This window comes from Seriola dumerili, unplaced genomic scaffold (assembly GCF_002260705.1).
Source record: "Seriola dumerili isolate Sdu_G_001 unplaced genomic scaffold, Sdu_1.0 BDQW01000226.1, whole genome shotgun sequence".
NCBI classification, from domain to species: domain Eukaryota; kingdom Metazoa; phylum Chordata; class Actinopteri; order Carangiformes; family Carangidae; genus Seriola; species Seriola dumerili.
Genome location: NW_019174481.1, coordinates 203,517 through 220,649, shown reverse-complemented (window position 1 = coordinate 220,649; position 17,133 = coordinate 203,517). Strand labels below are relative to the sequence as shown.

Sequence of the window (17,133 nt, the reverse complement as noted above, 5' to 3'; positions counted from 1 at the left end):
CTTGTAGAGTGGGATCTTTATCATTATCAAAACATCTGGGCAGAATCAGAATTTATATTTGTAGAAAATGTGGAAAAACCTACAGAAAATCTTCTCACAAAAATATATATGTATATATATATGTATATATATACATATATATATATATCTTCTTTTTTTGTTGTTTGTTTGTTTGTTTTTTTACAAATATTTATTTCTGTCACAAGGGTGAGTAATCCCAAGCGCTTAATCCGTCCAAATGCTGTTTTAGAAATGTAGCTAATGCATTTGCTTTACCTTTACCACATGTTTTTTTCAGTTACTTTTAAACAATTCTTTTAGAAGCATTTTAATCACTTACTGCCCTTTTCTTTTGGTGTTTCAGGTTATATTTGTCCCTTCAGTGTCTCTCATGTCTTCAGCCTTGAGGTAAGATATTTTGCTCTAGATACAAATTTAATTGAAAAACGAGTTGAATAATTTACCTAATGAATTAAAAATAAGAATTTAATATTCACAAAGCTTTCCTACAGTAAAGTTGATGTATGTTATCATGTGTTGTTACGACTGAACGCAGGTAACACATGTTAGCTCATGTGTCTTTAATGTTTTGTATAGCTAGACAATAAAAATAGGGTGAATCAGTTTCTTTTTCTCTGGTATCAAATCCCTCCTCCTCTGACGGAGGTGGTGACTGTGACAAAACTGACTCCTGGGTTGTTCAGTTTACACAGAGGCTGTGAGCTACTTAAAAATATTGCATATTTCCTCTGCATCTGCTAACATATAAAAAGGTTCTTCTCTTTGACCATGAGTTATTTTTGAGCTATATTCTCTGCTGTAAACAAAACGGACAAAAACCACACAACCACTCTCCTCACGTCTGAGTCTCAAAGAAAAGTCTCCTCGTAGTTTTCACCAGGCTCCCCGAGTTCAGAGTCTCTGGATATTGATCTGACCACCTCAGAGAGGTCGCCGACTGCCCTGGTCACACTGTCATAAGATGGTGGTGAGGACATCAGAGTGTCCTCCGTGGTCTGTACAACCTCCACCCCCGCGGGCCCATAGTGCTGTATCATGGAGGCTATCAGCCCCTCTGTTTCCGGGGCATTCTCCACGTCCACCACGGTCTCGTAGTTTATTTGTCTGTAGAGGTAGGACGCCTGTTTCATCTGCCGGCGCACCAGATGCCTCCTATAACACCTCTGGATGATGATTGCCGACACCTCCTCCAGCTTGCGGCGCAGTGTGGAGGTGATGGGCTCGTGGGAAACCTTGGAAGGGTTTGTCATCATGAACTTCTCCTCCATTTGCTGCTTGAGGGCGTCCATGTCCCCCGACTCTCCTAGGACACGCTTTGTGAAGGCAAACAGGATGTCCAGGCAGTGGATCCTATCCCCACTGACCATGGGAAGGTCCATGGCGATCAGATTGATCATGTTGGGCTTGGCGATGCGTAGCGGCTCGGACAAGGTGTCAGCAAAGCTCGACAGCATGGAAAACTCAATGAACTGCGTGGCCTCAGAATCAAACTTCTCCCAAACCTCATAAAACATCTCAAAGTCATCCTCGCTCAGCGGCTCCGTACTTTCCTCCGTGGCGACACTGAAGTTCTCCAGAATGATAGCTATATACATATTTACCACAATGAGGAAAGAAATGATAATGTAACTGACAAAGAAAGCTATGCCCACCGACGGGCTGCCACAGTTTCCCCGGGTGTTGGTGCCGGTGTTGACAAAGTGAGCGTCACACTCGTCTGGAGAGCTGGACATTATCGGACTCAGGAGGTTGTCCCAGCCTGCAGAGGTGCTGATCTGAAAAAGGCAGATAATACTGTTTCCAAAGGTCTCAAAGTTAAACATGTCGTCAATCCCATCTTGTTTTTTCACGTAGGCAAAGTTCGCCATTCCGAAGATAGCATAGATGAACATGACGAGGAAAAGCAGGAGGCCAATGTTGAACAGTGCTGGCATGGACATCATTAAGGCAAACAGTAAAGTTCTTATTCCTTTGGCTGCACGTATAAGTCGAAGTACACGTCCTATCCTCGCCAGTCTGATGACTCGAAACAGGGTCGGAGATACAAAGTACTTCTCAATGATGTCTGCAAGAACGATCCCTGGAGAGAGAAAGAAAAACAAGACAAGAACGGGTTTGTCTCATTTCACAGCGATGCACTTAAATATAATTAAAGCTGCACTAATTAAATTGTTTATATTAACAATGGATCAAATTACATTTTTTAAAATCTGTCATCAACTTTGTTTGTGGCCAAACATGAAGCAGATTTCAGTGAAAAAGCTCAGATGAACCCACCGTGTGCTTCCTGTCCAGCGCTAAACCTCGGACCAACAAAGTTAGCGCTAGCTTTAATTAAAGATGCTGAACATAATTAAGACACATATTTCCCTCAGGGGTCGATGGAAACCAAAGCAGAGCTAAAAACAGAATGAATATCGCACCACGACTGATTAGGTGTGTAGTGGATGTGTAAATAGGCATCTGTTGGCTAACTGTTCGCCATAACAACTTTATCAGGTGATAATATGACAGTAGCTGCGTTTCCATTAACCTACTTAATGAGCAGCTTGAAGTCTCGAACTAAAAAATGAGTAATGGAAAAATGTCGCTAAAAGAATTATACACTCAGATGTGCGATAAAGCAATATTTTGGAAAAGTGAAATCCACATTTCAGTCACATGACATGACATGAGGCCATATGAGATATGAGGGATCTGCCTTTCAGTCATTACGTGCACCAGATGTCCTCGTCGCCTTCGACTGAACACTACGACGGCTATTACTGGCTGAAGGAGAAAACTGAGACTTACTTTCATCTCATCACTTAACGGAAACACAATTAATTGTTTCTAGTTTGGCCAAAACTACAATGGAAACACGGCTAATGTTGCAGGGAAAAAAAATATCAGCTGATGCAGCTAAAACTTTTATACACAATATAATTTGTACAACAGGAGACAGAAGTTTATCTTTGATGAACGTGTGTGATTTGAATAAAAGAAAATAGAGAAAACAGCACAAATAAAAAACAATAAACCAATAATACTGAAAACTACAACTCCCTTGACAGAGCTAGAAGTTACTGGGTTATCTCTTTGTTGCAGTGTGTCTCTACCTACCCACAATAGACAGAATTATCACCACAAAATCAAAGATGTTCCATGCAACTGTGAAGAAATAACACCGGAGGGCGAAGAGCTTGATCAGGCATTCGGTGGTGAAGACCACGATGAAGACCATGTTGATCTTGTTGAGGACGGACTCCATGCGCTCCGACTGCTCATCTGTCTCCACCATCATGGTCACCATGTTGACGATGATGAGCATCATGATCATGATGTCGAAGGCTTGCTTGGACACGAGATCGAAGAAGAAGGCTTGGAGCACGTTCTAGGATTGGGAAAACAAAGGGCGGTTCTGTCAACATTAGCAGACAGGTCCATATGCAGGATTCGAGCTTGTTAACACAACATGAAGAAGGAGAAAAACATATTATTCTACCGCAGGTCTCGGTATGGGCTTCTGTGGCTTTTTAGATCCTAACTTCTTCATCGCGTTGTAGTACTTCTTCTGTTCTTCAGTCATGAAGATATCCTGTCCACCTAAGTATAGACCAAAACACTAAACATTACCTTTACAGAAGAGAATTCAAATAATTTAATATCTATTCAGCTCTGAGTCATTTTGTTTTACAGGACACAAAAATGTCATGAATGTGATCCGGGGCCAACATCTGCCTCGTTAATACTCATCTTTCTTTTCTGCTGATTGAAGTTGTCGATAATGACGCCGATGAAGAGATTGAGGGTGAAGAAGGAGCCGAATATGATGAAGACGACAAAGTAAAGGTACATGTAGAGGTTGATTTCTCTGATGGGCTGTTCCTCCACCTAAAAAACAAACAGTTTTGTAAGTACGTACTCTGACATGTTGATGACGCGCTGTGAGCCGTGAGACAGATACTTACTCCTCTCGAATCAACAGCTGCATGCATTATCTCCATCCATCCTTTAAACGTAGCCTGTAATACAACATTACACAACATCACTGTTTGGGCACGGCACTGCACTGTCAACCACTGACTTTATCTTTTGAAAAGCAACATTACAAACTGCAAAAGGAAACCCACCACTTGCAGCAGGGAAAGGTACCCGAGTCCCACGTTGTCGAAGTTGACCTTGACTTTTGTCCAGTAGAACTGGGTGTCGTTCATGCCGAGGCAGTCCGACTTGTTGTTGACTACGGTGACGCTGTGGATGAAACCCGTTCTGTTCACGCACTTTCCGAACTTGCCGGCGAACAGGTTGACTCCCATGATGCTGAAGATGAGCCAGAAGATGAGACACACGAGCAGCACGTTCATGATGGAGGGGATCGCTCCGATAAGAGCGTTCACGACCACCTGATGGGCAACAAACAGGAAAACAGCTCAGTCTCGCAGTAGCATTAGCTCATTATCTGACACTTCACTGAATGAAAGCATAGTTACACAGTTTTACCTCAAAACCAATAAGAAAACTGATTCACTCTGATTTAAGCATGAACGTAGCTTTGCGTTGACTTCAAGTCGACTTGTCTCAAACTTCCTAAAGAAATAATCCAAATCACCTTCATCTGAAGGGTGAGTCAAGTCAGGTAGAAACCTGCCTGTACCGTGTCCAATAGTGGCATGTTGTCATGGTTACGACTAAACAAGACCGAGTGTACAGCCACGCTGCTGCTCTGTGAGGCTGTGCTGAGCCACAGCGCTGCTTTCAGCTGAATGCTAAAGTCAGTGTCTTTACATGCTCACAGTGACAATGCTAACATGCTGATGTTTAGCAGGTGTAATGTTTAGCATGTTAGCATGCTTACATTTGCTAATTGGCACAAAACACAAAGTATAGCCGAGGCCGATGGGAATGTGATTAGTTTTGCAGGTTTTTGGTGAAGCCTGTAAACTAAGTTACTGGACAAAAATAAAATTTGACTTGATGATGGCGCTAGATGAAAAGTAAGCACCGAAGATAATAACAATTCATCCTGAGGGGGAGCAGAAATGTCTGAACAAAATTTCATGATAATCCATCCAATAGTTGTTGAGATGTTTCACTCAAAAACACAAATATCAACGTCGTGGTGGCACTGAGGGAAAAATCTGATGATCACCAAAGTCAGTACGATAGATGGTCTGGTAAGGATGCATGTCTGTGCACATTTTAGTGCCAATCCATCCAGTGAATGTAAACATATTTATTCTGACCTGCTGGTGCATCACACAGGTATTTCTACCAAATGTCAAATCCAATCGTTGACCAACCAGCCGACGGTACCACTCAGGCAGAAAAAACCCACATCCTTGGTTTAACAAATTTAATGGGAATATTTTCATAACTGGGTGATTATCCCAGGAACAGTGTTGGAGGACGAGTGACGTCAGAGAAGAAAGGAAATCTCATTTCTCACCCGCATGCCCTCGAACCTGGACAGAGCTCTGAGAGGTCGCAAAGCCCGGAGCGTCCTCAGGGACTTGATGGCAGCAAAGTCGGAATATCCCAGTGAGTTTGCCACCAGGCTTATCAAGGACACCTGGATGGAGAACAGAGGGGCATTCGGACCGTGAGAATCGTAAAATAAATTCAAATGTAAATGTTAATCAATGTTCATGTTTAAACCTTTGTGGGGAAAGTAGCAATATTTTTTTGTTGTACAAAAGGAAGTCCAAAACGAAAAGTACTGAATAAAGCAATATAACATAAATGGTCTTTTCAACACATTAGTCAAGGAACTGCATATATTTATTAACATATTTAAAGAAAAAGCTAAATAAAAGGTCATAAAGACTGGTAGAACATCTAACGAGCCATACTTTTAGAGAGTTTTAGTGTATTTTGGGACATTCCACAGTTAGGAACACAATTATTTAATATTTGAGGTTTAGATTTGTTTTTGTTGTTGTATCGTCTTTTAGCAAATTTAGATTTCCACTCTATTCTACATCCAAAACAGACAAAACAAAATGGTATTCCGCTGTCGAATGACCCTTGGATGAATGAGAATGGTGTGATATAAATGAAAGAAACAAGAAATCCATGTCATGATTGATGATGACAAAACACAGACAAGTATGCACATATGGACAAATAGTTTCCATACATGCATACTCAGCTATATATGCATATAAAATATGTATATATATCAAATAGAGTGAGTTTTATAAAGAATTTATATCTGTCTTTGCCAAATTTGTTTCCCAATTTGCATCCAATTGATCCAATAAGTTCATTAAAAACAATTTGGGCTAATAAGGTCCCAATGGTCTTCTTTATAAAAGTCTATTTACGGATGTGTTTGTCCAATATATCTAAAGAAGATACTCAAAATTAATTATAAGGACTAGAGAAGTCTTTGGCTCCACAAGAGTACAGACAGAAAAATACAAAAACACAATAAAAGAAAGTAGGTGGTACTTTTAATAGAGAGAAAGGAAAGGTACTGCAGGTAGTTGCAATAAGACTGGTATTTTTTTTTTTTTTTTTTTTTTTTTTAAACAACACATAACAAATAACACTCAGTGCATGAATTAGACACAACAGTAAAGACATGAATTCAACCAGTGCATTTCTAAATTGCAAATAAGACTGTCATGTTTTTATAGGTTTAATATCGACTACACCAGATCTTCTGTAGATAAACCTCAGAGTACATGGCACTGTATTTGTTTTTGATATAAAAGCCAAGGTCCTGAAGTAAATGATTCAAAAAAAAAAAATAATAAAAAAAATAGAGTAAAAATTGATCTGATTTCACAAGAAAATGTATTTGTTTGGAAACAGGACAGTGGCTTTTGATATCGCAACAGAAAGCACTTACGAGTGAAGAGACACAGACGCATTTGTGATGCAGATGCAAAGTTTCCAAATCCCCTTCCAGCCCATACTCACCTGGGACCTGCTAACTACAACTTACCCTAACAATAGAGCGATCTGTGGCAATCTGTGTAACAGCAGGTGAGATCAGAGGAAAGGTCAGGCCTCGGGCTGCACGCCTCGGGCACTTCGGATGTCTACACACTACAGAGCCACATCCATTTTACCCAAACACGTAGACATGCTCACAAAGCGTAACATGACTCTGATCCCCGGAGCTCTTTTAATTTGGAGCAATCTTGGCATTAAAGCAAATGTAAAATTGTACAATTTAACAACGGTTTCTTGGTGCGATTTAGCAATCTGTGTGTTTCAGGAGCGTAGAGTTCGGTGGGTCTAGTACAAAATCAATAAAAGAAAGTGGCCAGTTTATTGTTACGTATAAATTAACTGTCAAGTGCTTTCCTGTAAGTAATATGACACTTACCAAGCTGTAAAATCCCACAAACATGAAAAGCTACATTCAGCTACAATGAGAGGCGTTACAGTTCAACCTGAATTCTCAACATGTGATTTATTTCCCCTTTCATGTGGCACATATAAAAACATAAGTCATACAGAAAAGTGTTCACTTACGTCCACGATAAGAAAGTCGAGCCAGCACCAGTAGTTGGTGAAATACTTCTTGAAGCCGTACGCGATCCACTTGAGGAACATCTCGAGCACGAAGATGTAGGAGAAGACTTTGTCGGCGTACTCCAACACCACCTTAACCACTTTTCTCTTCTCAATGTAGATGTCCTCGAATGCCTGCAGCGGTGCAGGAACAGCAGCGTGAGAAAACACAACTTCATCACCTCACCGCCGCAGATCATTAAAACTCTGGGAAGTTTTAGGTTCTGCTTTAATGGAATCAGAGGATGAAATGATAATTCAGAAGTCAGTTATTTTAGATATAAAATGTTCTCAGCATTTCCTATTGCTGCGATTGCTCAGAGCATGATGGAAAAGGGCTGATTACTGACTGACTTCTTTGTTATAATAATGGGAGTTTGTTTGATCGCACTGGAAACACATTCACCGGTTGCTCTGTTCTGTCAAAGTAGCTGCTCAGCGAGTGTTTCCCGCCTACACAGCTCTGCTACCTGCAGTATAAAACTGCACCTGCTGCTAACACCTGGAACCATGGGTGTTGCTTGATCAACCAGGACTGAGTTTAAAAGTTTAAAACAGTGTTTTAAATGAATAAAGTTCTTGATTATCTTATTCCTCTAATGGCACCTAGCAGCCTTACCAGAGCTCCGCTGCTGAGCAGGATCATGAAGATGATGAAGGTCTCAAACCAGCTATGCTCCACGATCTGGTAGCAGGTCTTCCTCAGCCGCCACCAGGCCTGACCCAGACCGCGGCTGGTGTCGATGTCACAGCACTGACAGTACCTCATGCACACTGAGAGGTAATGTGAAAACAAACCAGCACAGATTACGTCACACGAAGGAACAACCTATGACAACCTAAGCATGTTAATAAATGAGATTTTATACTCACAGTCTGGGAAACACTCGTCTGGCTCCATACTCTCCTCGGCCAGCTCTGATAGGTCGTCTATCTCGTCCCCGGGTCTCCTCAGGTCCACTGTGCTGCCCTCCGACAGGCTGACCTCCTCCTGCAGTGACACGTCTCACTGTTATCAACCAGTTTCACTGTGGATCCATTATCTACCGGGACCGATTCCTCCATAAAGTAACATGCAAATTGCTAAACACCTGCTATGACATCACTGATTGGGGCGTGGCCGAGAGGTAGAGTGTGCGTATAAATTTCTGCCCGAACAGAGCAGCGCAGCAGCATTTGCCTCTGTTGTATCCAGCGTGGATTCATCCCATCAAAGCCAGCTCACCTAGACGCGCTGCCTTTCCTTTCAATCTCCTCTGAGCCTTAATACAATTTTGATGAGATTTTCGTGTGTTGTAACAGCAACATATTTAACATGATTCACGGGACAGAGGTGCTGTTTCAATCCTATAAAATGGTATGAAGTCTAATCCAGAATTAAAGAGCATCCACGGGACCTGTAGACCGGAGATTAACCAGCGTAACCATCTTAGTGTTTAAAGACGGAGCGGAGAGAATGAGCAGCAGCATCTTGACGGGTCAAGATTATATATAATAGCAGGATCAGAGATAATTGCTACATGCAGTGATTGTAATACATGTTTAGGCTGATTGCTCTTTGCTCTGTAAACTACACAGCAATTCCTTTATAATTACCATCTTGCTATTTTTCTTGTGTTTAAAGCTCTACGCATGTAAAATGTATCCTCCCTTACTGCTGAGCAGCTGCTGATGTCCAGTTAAGCTGATGGAGGGCTGGAGGAGAGGTTTTTTTTTTTTTCATTTCCATTTTCCCTGATGCCTAATTCTGGTGTGGTGCGGAGTGGAGTGAAGCATGGCAGGGAAAGAGGAAGAGAGAGCGCCAGACTGCAGCCCGCTCAGCTCAGCCTGGCCCTGCCTGGCTCTGCTCAGCTGTGACAGTTTAATCTGCTCTGCAGGGCCTGGCTCCACATCTGGCCTGCTGCTGTCGGCCTGCCAGAGAGGACAGGAGCAGCGCACCCTCCACCTCAGCAAACCCCCCCACCCCCACCCCGACCCACAGGACATGCGGAGGAATACAGGAGGGACAGGAAGGGAGGACGAGAAAGGGGAGAGAGACGTTTGCTCGGCTGATGAGTGTAACGTGGTTATGCAATCAAATGGGTCAAAGACAACAACAGCAACAGCACCTTAATACGTACTAACTGACTTAATTATCCTAATGTTACTCAAGTAGTAAATATTCATAAATATTTATTTAAACTTTATTTATCCAGGGTGTTTGCTGAGCGTGAATGATCGGCCCCGGTCCCACTCACACAATGTCGTATATATTCACTTGTATGACAGGAGAGCTGTTGGGCCTGAGACACTGTTGGAGGCAGCACATCAAAACAAATCAGGTCTCGTTTCACCCATCAGGTGTGGCGATTATAATATTGATTATTGACTCATATTCTCATATCGAAACAGCTTCGTCAATCACAGTCTGGTTGCTTTCTTGCTGAGAATTAGATGAGACAATTGATATCGCTCTCACGTCTGTAATGTAAATATGAAGATAACAGCAGCAGCTGGTTAACTTAGCTTAGCACAAACACTGGAAACAGAGGGAAGCTGTTAGCCTGGTGGGTAACAAAATCCACAGTGTGTCTAAATAAAAAATCAGTCTGACCTGACGTCAACAGCAAGACTTACTGCGCCCAGCTAAGAAACAGTCCAGCATACAACTCCCTATCAAACCATCACCTGTTGTTTTTACTTGTTTTTGTACGGATTAAACAACAGGATGTAAAGTGTTTATTAGTGAGCTTCAAAGCTGCTGGTGGGAGGATTGTTTCCTGTTGACAGAGCCAGGCTAGCTGTTTCCCTCTGTTTCTAGTCTTTGTGCTAAGCTAAGCTAACATCATATTTACAGTACAGACACGAGAGAGATGTAAACTGCATCTTTAATTATTGCTAAATAAGCTAAAAGTCTAATAATACTGTACAAATAAAACAAATAATACTGCTAGTACTCTCACACATCCATGCTCCACCCACACAGGTGTTTGCAGTTAAGTTGCCTGATTGGATGTCCTCTCATCAGTGTGTGGGGAAGCACCAGGAAGTCCAGTCAACTGGAATAATTGCAAACACCTGCGTGTGTGTGTGTGTGTGTGTGTGTGTGTGTGTGTGTGTGTGTGTGTGTGTGTGTGTGTGTGTGTGTGTGTGTGGGGGGGGGCATTTAATATTGGTCTTCAGGCCTTTTTCACAGCAAACATTTTGTCACAGCAGTAAAAGCTCAAGTGTTGCTAACATTAATATGAACAACGGCTCTGTTGTATTCAGATAAAATAAGTCATGACAGAGCACAACACCAGCACCCTGACACTGAAGCGGCTAAATGGAATTCAACCATCATTATTAGTTTTATTGTTAACACCCGTGTGAAAAACTTTGACCTACACGTTTGTGTAGTTGAGACAAGGGTTCACAGAGAGGGGCTGAGTAATCACAGCAGCACCTTACTGAGGCTGATAATATTTTATCAGCACAACAACATGATAATAATGTCAAAATGGCTGAAGTATTTAAGTGTGGTTATTCAGTTTGTGTAACTGTCCCTGCATCGTCTTTTCCAGGCAACAAAAATACGCTCTTTACCATTTGGCTAGATTGTATAATTGGAAATGTCTTTTATTACGGTCATCCTTTTGTCACACAACTCAGCTTTCTGAGAAAACTTTGCCAGATGTTCTGCATGATGTTACATTAACTATTAATAACTCAAACTGAAATAAAACATCTGGATTTACAAGTTATATTTGTCCCACCAGGGCGCTCGTCTCCATCAGAGTTCACCTTGTCTGCTTGACAGATTAACAGCTTACGTGTCCGGAAAGCCTCCACATCCGTGTTCACTTCGCAGCCCGCCCTCCACCCACCTCTACTACACCCATGACCCATCATCTCCACCTCTCGCCATGCTTCACTCCTCAGTGACACGAACAGCAAGAAATCACAGCTGGAGGCCTGGAAACTGATCACATTCTTGACGGATGTTATTTCACTGAAAACAAGGAGCCAAAACAAACACGGAGCTGAACTGATGAATCCCTTGAGAAAACTTTCTAGAACATAAACAACCTGCCTCTTGTGTCGGTTACAACAAATCATTTAACCGTCAGTTTTCTAATTATTACTTCATCATTTCGTAGAAGTTGTACTACTTGGGAAAATGTATGTGTTTGGTTTGTTTAGTACACATTTAATAAACTAATTCTAATTGATGAACTAATTATCAAATAATTGATAACTGATAGCGTAACCTAGCGAGTCAGTCCATATGCAACATGCAGTTTATGTAGAACAAACTTTCCAATAATAGATGAACAACAGGTGAATATTTACTTGGTTTTCAATGGAGCTGTTTCTTCAATAAAAAGCCTATTTCCTTCATGATTTGCACCAAATTACACATTTATTTTCAGGAACCTCCCTGGGAAATTATGGGAAATTATTAGTCAATATGTCGTTAGCCGTTACATTTTTAGTATCATATTTCTAACGAAGGGAGAGATGTTGTAGTTGGCAGCTACGTTTACCTTATTTGATATCATTTTTCTGGAAGAAGGCAGGAAAACAACCTGGATAAGATTAAAGGTAACATATGTAAGAATGTGAAGTAAAAATATAGACCTTCTCCACGGCCTCAGTTCAATAACAGCCTGTGGACTGATTTCACTGTAAAAAGACTCAGGATGAATTTTCCACAAAATGAGGATCTGGTGTTTATTCTCTCTCCCGAGTGCCTTGCCTTAATGCCTTTTTTGGCAACAGTGCACAACACTAGCTAAAATTAAGTCTAATGTCAACAAACAACTGCCTCCCAGAACAACACAAATACCACATACGCACAAAGAAGTCATCAGTCATCTAGTGAAGCCAAACGGGATGTGGCCGACGTCAGGGAAAAACTAGGGTCAGCACTGGTGAGGCATTGAATTCATGAAGGGATCTTATAACATAACATTAGTCAAACCTTGGGGGGGGGGGGGGGGTAGACTCTGAAACAAGACCTATCAATCATGTCCAGTCTTGTGTATGTCACGTCACTGTGTTGGCCTATGCCCAGGACTGCATTTCACTTAATGACAAGGGTTTTCTGAATGTTACAGATACAGTAGTGCCTTAATTTTGAGTCTCTCCTTCAAACACAAAGGGGACATCCAAATTTGGGTCTTGCAGTGGTCAAGGGCAAAAACACCAGTTATGACATCAGTGAAGAAAGCAGCATGTGATCTGGTGTTGATGGATAACCTCTAAAGGCCGTGAGTGTACAGAGCAGTAAAACATTAAGCTTCAGTCTTGTGTTTACACTTGTTTCTGGATATGACAAACTCACCGGCTTGTTGTCTTCATCCTCTGACGACTCTGAAATCTCCTCCTCTTCCAGAAACTCCACATCCGACTCTCCGGGTGCGATGGGAACAATGACAGTCAGGTTTGGGTTGGTCATGTAGCTGTCCTCCTCTGGGATGACGTATTTCTCTCCATAACATCCGAAAACTCCCCCATTGCTTTCCACGTGATTGCTAACCAGCTTGATGGCCTGACTGGCCTCTTTGGCCTTCTGCTTCCGACGCTTCACGCTGTGGTTGTAGAAGTCGCTGACGTGCGTGGCGAGCCACGAACCACCGGAATTGATACGGGCGATGGCGATCTGGATGTTATTCAAATCCCCGTCTTCATCTGGCGCAGAGAGGTTGTCGGAGCTGAAGGAGCTGAGCAGCAGGGCCAGAAAGAGATTCAGCACCTGTTGACAAACAGATGTTATGTTACATTTGATTTGGAGAAATCATCAGATCATTAATGTTATTTCACCTGAAACTTGCATGAAATGCTGTGTTAACTTTGTGCGTACATTTCTTTAGCCTGTAAGCTGAAGGATAAGTTCACCTAATGCACAACATGATATCCCTAACCCTAACCCTAACCCTAACCCATGATATTTTGTCAACACTGGCAAATCCTGCATTGTAAACTCGAGCGGATATCCTACCCAGATATGCTCAGACACATATGGCTTCGGCTGCTTTCAGCTACACTGAACTCAAGGCTCCAAGCATCCAACTCCCAAGTAATCTGTCTACTCGGTTAGAGAGCAGCAGCATCATGCGCATCCATGCACTGCATGTATGTGTGGTCTGTGTGTGCGCACTGCCTGTGTGCATGTGTGATGTGCACAGTTGGTAAGGATCATCTTTAGCCACTGAGCCAGTCAGAGATGGGGAGCATGAGCAGATGATTAGTGATGAATGCCCTCCGACCTCCTCGCCCCTAAGCATCCTGGATAATCCCTTAGATAAACAGCTTTCCCACGATTCATGTGCAGAGGAGGTTTCTGTCCATTAAACTCCATAAGGAGCACTGTTGTGATCTGGCCTTTACCCTAACAAGGCAATAGAGTCACTGAAAGTGTCTGTACCCAGCAGGTGTAAAAACAAGACAAACTGCTGTGTGCTCTTTAGGTCATTGCTGTTGAAAAAGCAGAGTTAAATCCTTTAAGAGAGTATTTAAAGCTGTGTTGTGTATTTAGAGAGTCAGAAAGGTGTGAACTGGTGTGAAACCACCAGGCTACAGATGATACAGAGGTGTCGGAGGTAGAATAACCGTTCACTGAGCCCCATCTCTTTACTTACTGCTGTTTCTCCTGCCAAGGCGTGACACATTATGCAGTTTACCAAAATAAATGTGGCATGTTTAACACTCAAAATTAACAGTAACCTTTGAAAAAATAGGTCTTCAATTTTACACAGAAGTAAACAAAGACAAGTTGTTTCTAGCCGATGAACACAGATATTGTTGGGTGACTGTCGCTGTCTGACTTTCTCAGCTGTGGCTAGCTGTAGCTACCTATTGTAAGCTAATGCTAATGCTTAATCTCATGAGTTGGTTGAAAACTGAGGTTTAAATGTTTCCAACTGATTTGTTTTTAAAACAGAAAGCCTGTTAAAGTAAATACAGACATGGCTGTGGTGTTGTTAGCTAAAAGCTTAAAGCTAAAGCTCACTCATTCACTACTCACTATCCAGGGAGTTCAATTTAGGGGACGATATCACGAGCGCATATGTAAAATAGAAAAACACTTTCAGACCGTACTTTGGTAACTTTCTCTGCACTGTTTTTCTGTCAGTGCGAGTGCAATGCATGATGGTCTATATTGCTTGGTTAGTGACCATCAGTTGTGCACTACTGACACACTATAGGCTATAGGGAGTAGTGAGTGATTTCAGATACAGCTCTGGTTACTACTGTAGGTACAAAGCTAGCTGAGCATGCTAATGCTTGCAAAGACCATGAAAAAAATATTAAGTTAACCAAAAAGGTTTTAAAACATTTCTGACTGATACAGAGCAGATTAAACGGGGAGCAAACTAGCATTTAATGACAGAGGGAACAGAAGGCATGCTGGGAACAGGTGTTTGAACAATATCCAACAGGAACTACACACTCAAAGCCTTGTCGCTCCATTTTCTAAAAAGCCTGCCAGGGTTTTAAAACGGAATAAGATAGAAGTGAATTGATTACGGTGCAGACGATGTTAATGTTTCAGTGTGTAATACTGTTCTAATATGTTTCTCCTGTTGGATAATAAACATCTCCCACTAATATATTTCAAGAATGAGCACAAAAATGAGGCTACATTTACAGTAAACCTACACGACAAATAAATACTGTGATTCCTGACTCTTCCGGGATTTTGTCTTTGTTTCTGTTCTCATTAACGTTAGCTTACAGGACACAGCTGGCCAACAAATCTCCATATGTTTGGACCAACAATACGTATCTTTACAATGGGACTTAGTGACCGCGGTTGTGTCCAAACAGAGCTATCGGATAGATTAATCATGTTTTATTGAAACAGCTACATGTAATGCCACGCAAGCTGTATTTCATCCTGTGTGTAAATCGATACCTGGAATAAGACTGGAACAACAGCGGGAACACACAGTGCTCTCGGCTGATCCTGTGTACAGTACTTAGGTCACAATATCGACCATAAGACTTAGTTCGTTAGCAGTGGATAAAATATTGTTGGACATGAGGCTGCAGTAAAGCCGCTGCTACCGTAGATTGTGTCTGCTGTGGCTACAGTTTGCACGACAGCATGTGCAGATATTACATATATGACTTCGGAGGGACAACAGATGGTTTATATGTCGTCCAGACTTGATCTGTTCTGAGGTCCGCTAATGCTAATCTGCAAGACAGTTAACGTGACGCTGTGACATAACCACTTCCTCAGTGATTTGCGTGTGTTCAGGAGCCCTGAGGGAAAGTGCGAAAACCACTGCAGCTACACAGATATTTGAGTTTGCATAATTTATCACAATGAAGCACCAGTCACATTTCAAGCAGGTCTCATCTTCATAATATGGAGTCATCAGTCCTCATTGGTGCCACTTAATCCCTGATTACTTGTGACATCATCATTTGGATTTGACTACAGTTGGTTGCTGGTGGTGTTGACTGATTATTTTAAATGTTCAGAGGGGGTCTTTAAGAATAAACTACAGTGCCCGTGTTCATCATAATTGCTCGTTGAGGTGTTTTTAAAAGCTTTTAAACAACAATGAGGTCAATGGGACAGAGGAATAAGACACGCAACAGTTGTTAGCAAGAATATTGACAGTAAGAAAAATATATCACCAGCCTTATCCTTTAACAAAGTACAACTTTTAAATCACGTCCAGTTTAGTACTCACCACTAAGTTCCCTATGACCATGACCAACATGAACACCAGGATGCAGAGGGGCTGCCCTGCCACTTCCATACAGTCCCACATGGTCTCGATCCACTCGCCGCACAGCACCCGGAACACGATTAGGAAAGAGTGGAAGAAGTCCTTCATGTGCCAGCGAGGCAGCTGACAGTCATTGGAGATCTTACACACACAATCCTGATAGTTCTTGCCAAACAGTTGCATGCCCACCACGGCAAAGATAAAGACGATGATGGCCAACACCAGGGTCAGGTTCCCCAGGGCGCCCACTGAGTTGCCAATGATCTTGATGAGCGTGTTGAGAGTCGGCCAGGACTTCGCCAGTTTGAAGACTCGTAACTGATGAAGAGAGCAGAGTGAGGAAGACAAACAATATTGCATCTTTACGAGAAACTGTCGGGTGCCGATGTTGGAGTATAAGATGATTAAGACTTCTGAATCCTTCGGCAATATTGCTTTCTAATTGGTAGGTTTGATTGAACTGTTGACCAACCCTCAGTCCTGACACTGATAGTGTTGATTTCGGTTAAATTTACTATATTAAAAAGTTATACAAGTACATATAATGGATAGAAAACTATGAGTGAAAAGGTTTTTTTTTTTCTTTTACCAGTCTGAAAGATCGCAGGACAGACAGCCCCTCTACATTGGAAAGACCCAACTCCATCAGACTGAGGCAAACAATGACGCCGTCAAAGATGTTCCAGCCTTGTTGGAAGTAGTAGTAAGGATCCATGGCAATCAGCTTCAGCACCATCTCAGCTGTAAAGATCCCTGTAAACACCTGGGAAAAAACACAGTGACAGAGACGATAAGGACGAAAGGAGCCAAAACATCTTCCTCACTCTAAACCTGTGGAAAGTCAAGGAGGCCAAAAACACTTCACATTGGAAATTGACACCTGGAGTCACATGTTGTC

General features: G+C 42.1%; 1 protein-coding gene across 1 annotated transcript in view; it reads right to left on the bottom strand.

Moving 5' to 3' along the window:
* Positions 1 to 859: 859 nt before the first annotated feature.
* LOC111228889 (sodium channel protein type 4 subunit alpha B-like) overlaps positions 860 to 17,133 on the bottom strand; it is a 41,213-nt gene continuing 24,939 nt past the window's right edge. Inside the window, exons 15-27 of the mRNA XM_022755000.1 lie at positions 16,825 to 16,998; positions 16,197 to 16,553; positions 12,833 to 13,243; positions 8,401 to 8,518; positions 8,147 to 8,301; positions 7,489 to 7,662; positions 5,450 to 5,572; positions 4,134 to 4,406; positions 3,972 to 4,025; positions 3,753 to 3,894; positions 3,506 to 3,606; positions 3,124 to 3,394; positions 860 to 2,101 (exon numbers count right to left, since the gene is read on the bottom strand). Coding sequence (XP_022610721.1) covers positions 870 to 2,101; positions 3,124 to 3,394; positions 3,506 to 3,606; positions 3,753 to 3,894; positions 3,972 to 4,025; positions 4,134 to 4,406; positions 5,450 to 5,572; positions 7,489 to 7,662; positions 8,147 to 8,301; positions 8,401 to 8,518; positions 12,833 to 13,243; positions 16,197 to 16,553; positions 16,825 to 16,998 — 3,585 coding nt within the window. The 3' untranslated portion in view covers positions 860 to 869. The remainder of the gene's footprint in view (positions 2,102 to 3,123; positions 3,395 to 3,505; positions 3,607 to 3,752; positions 3,895 to 3,971; positions 4,026 to 4,133; positions 4,407 to 5,449; positions 5,573 to 7,488; positions 7,663 to 8,146; positions 8,302 to 8,400; positions 8,519 to 12,832; positions 13,244 to 16,196; positions 16,554 to 16,824; positions 16,999 to 17,133) is intronic.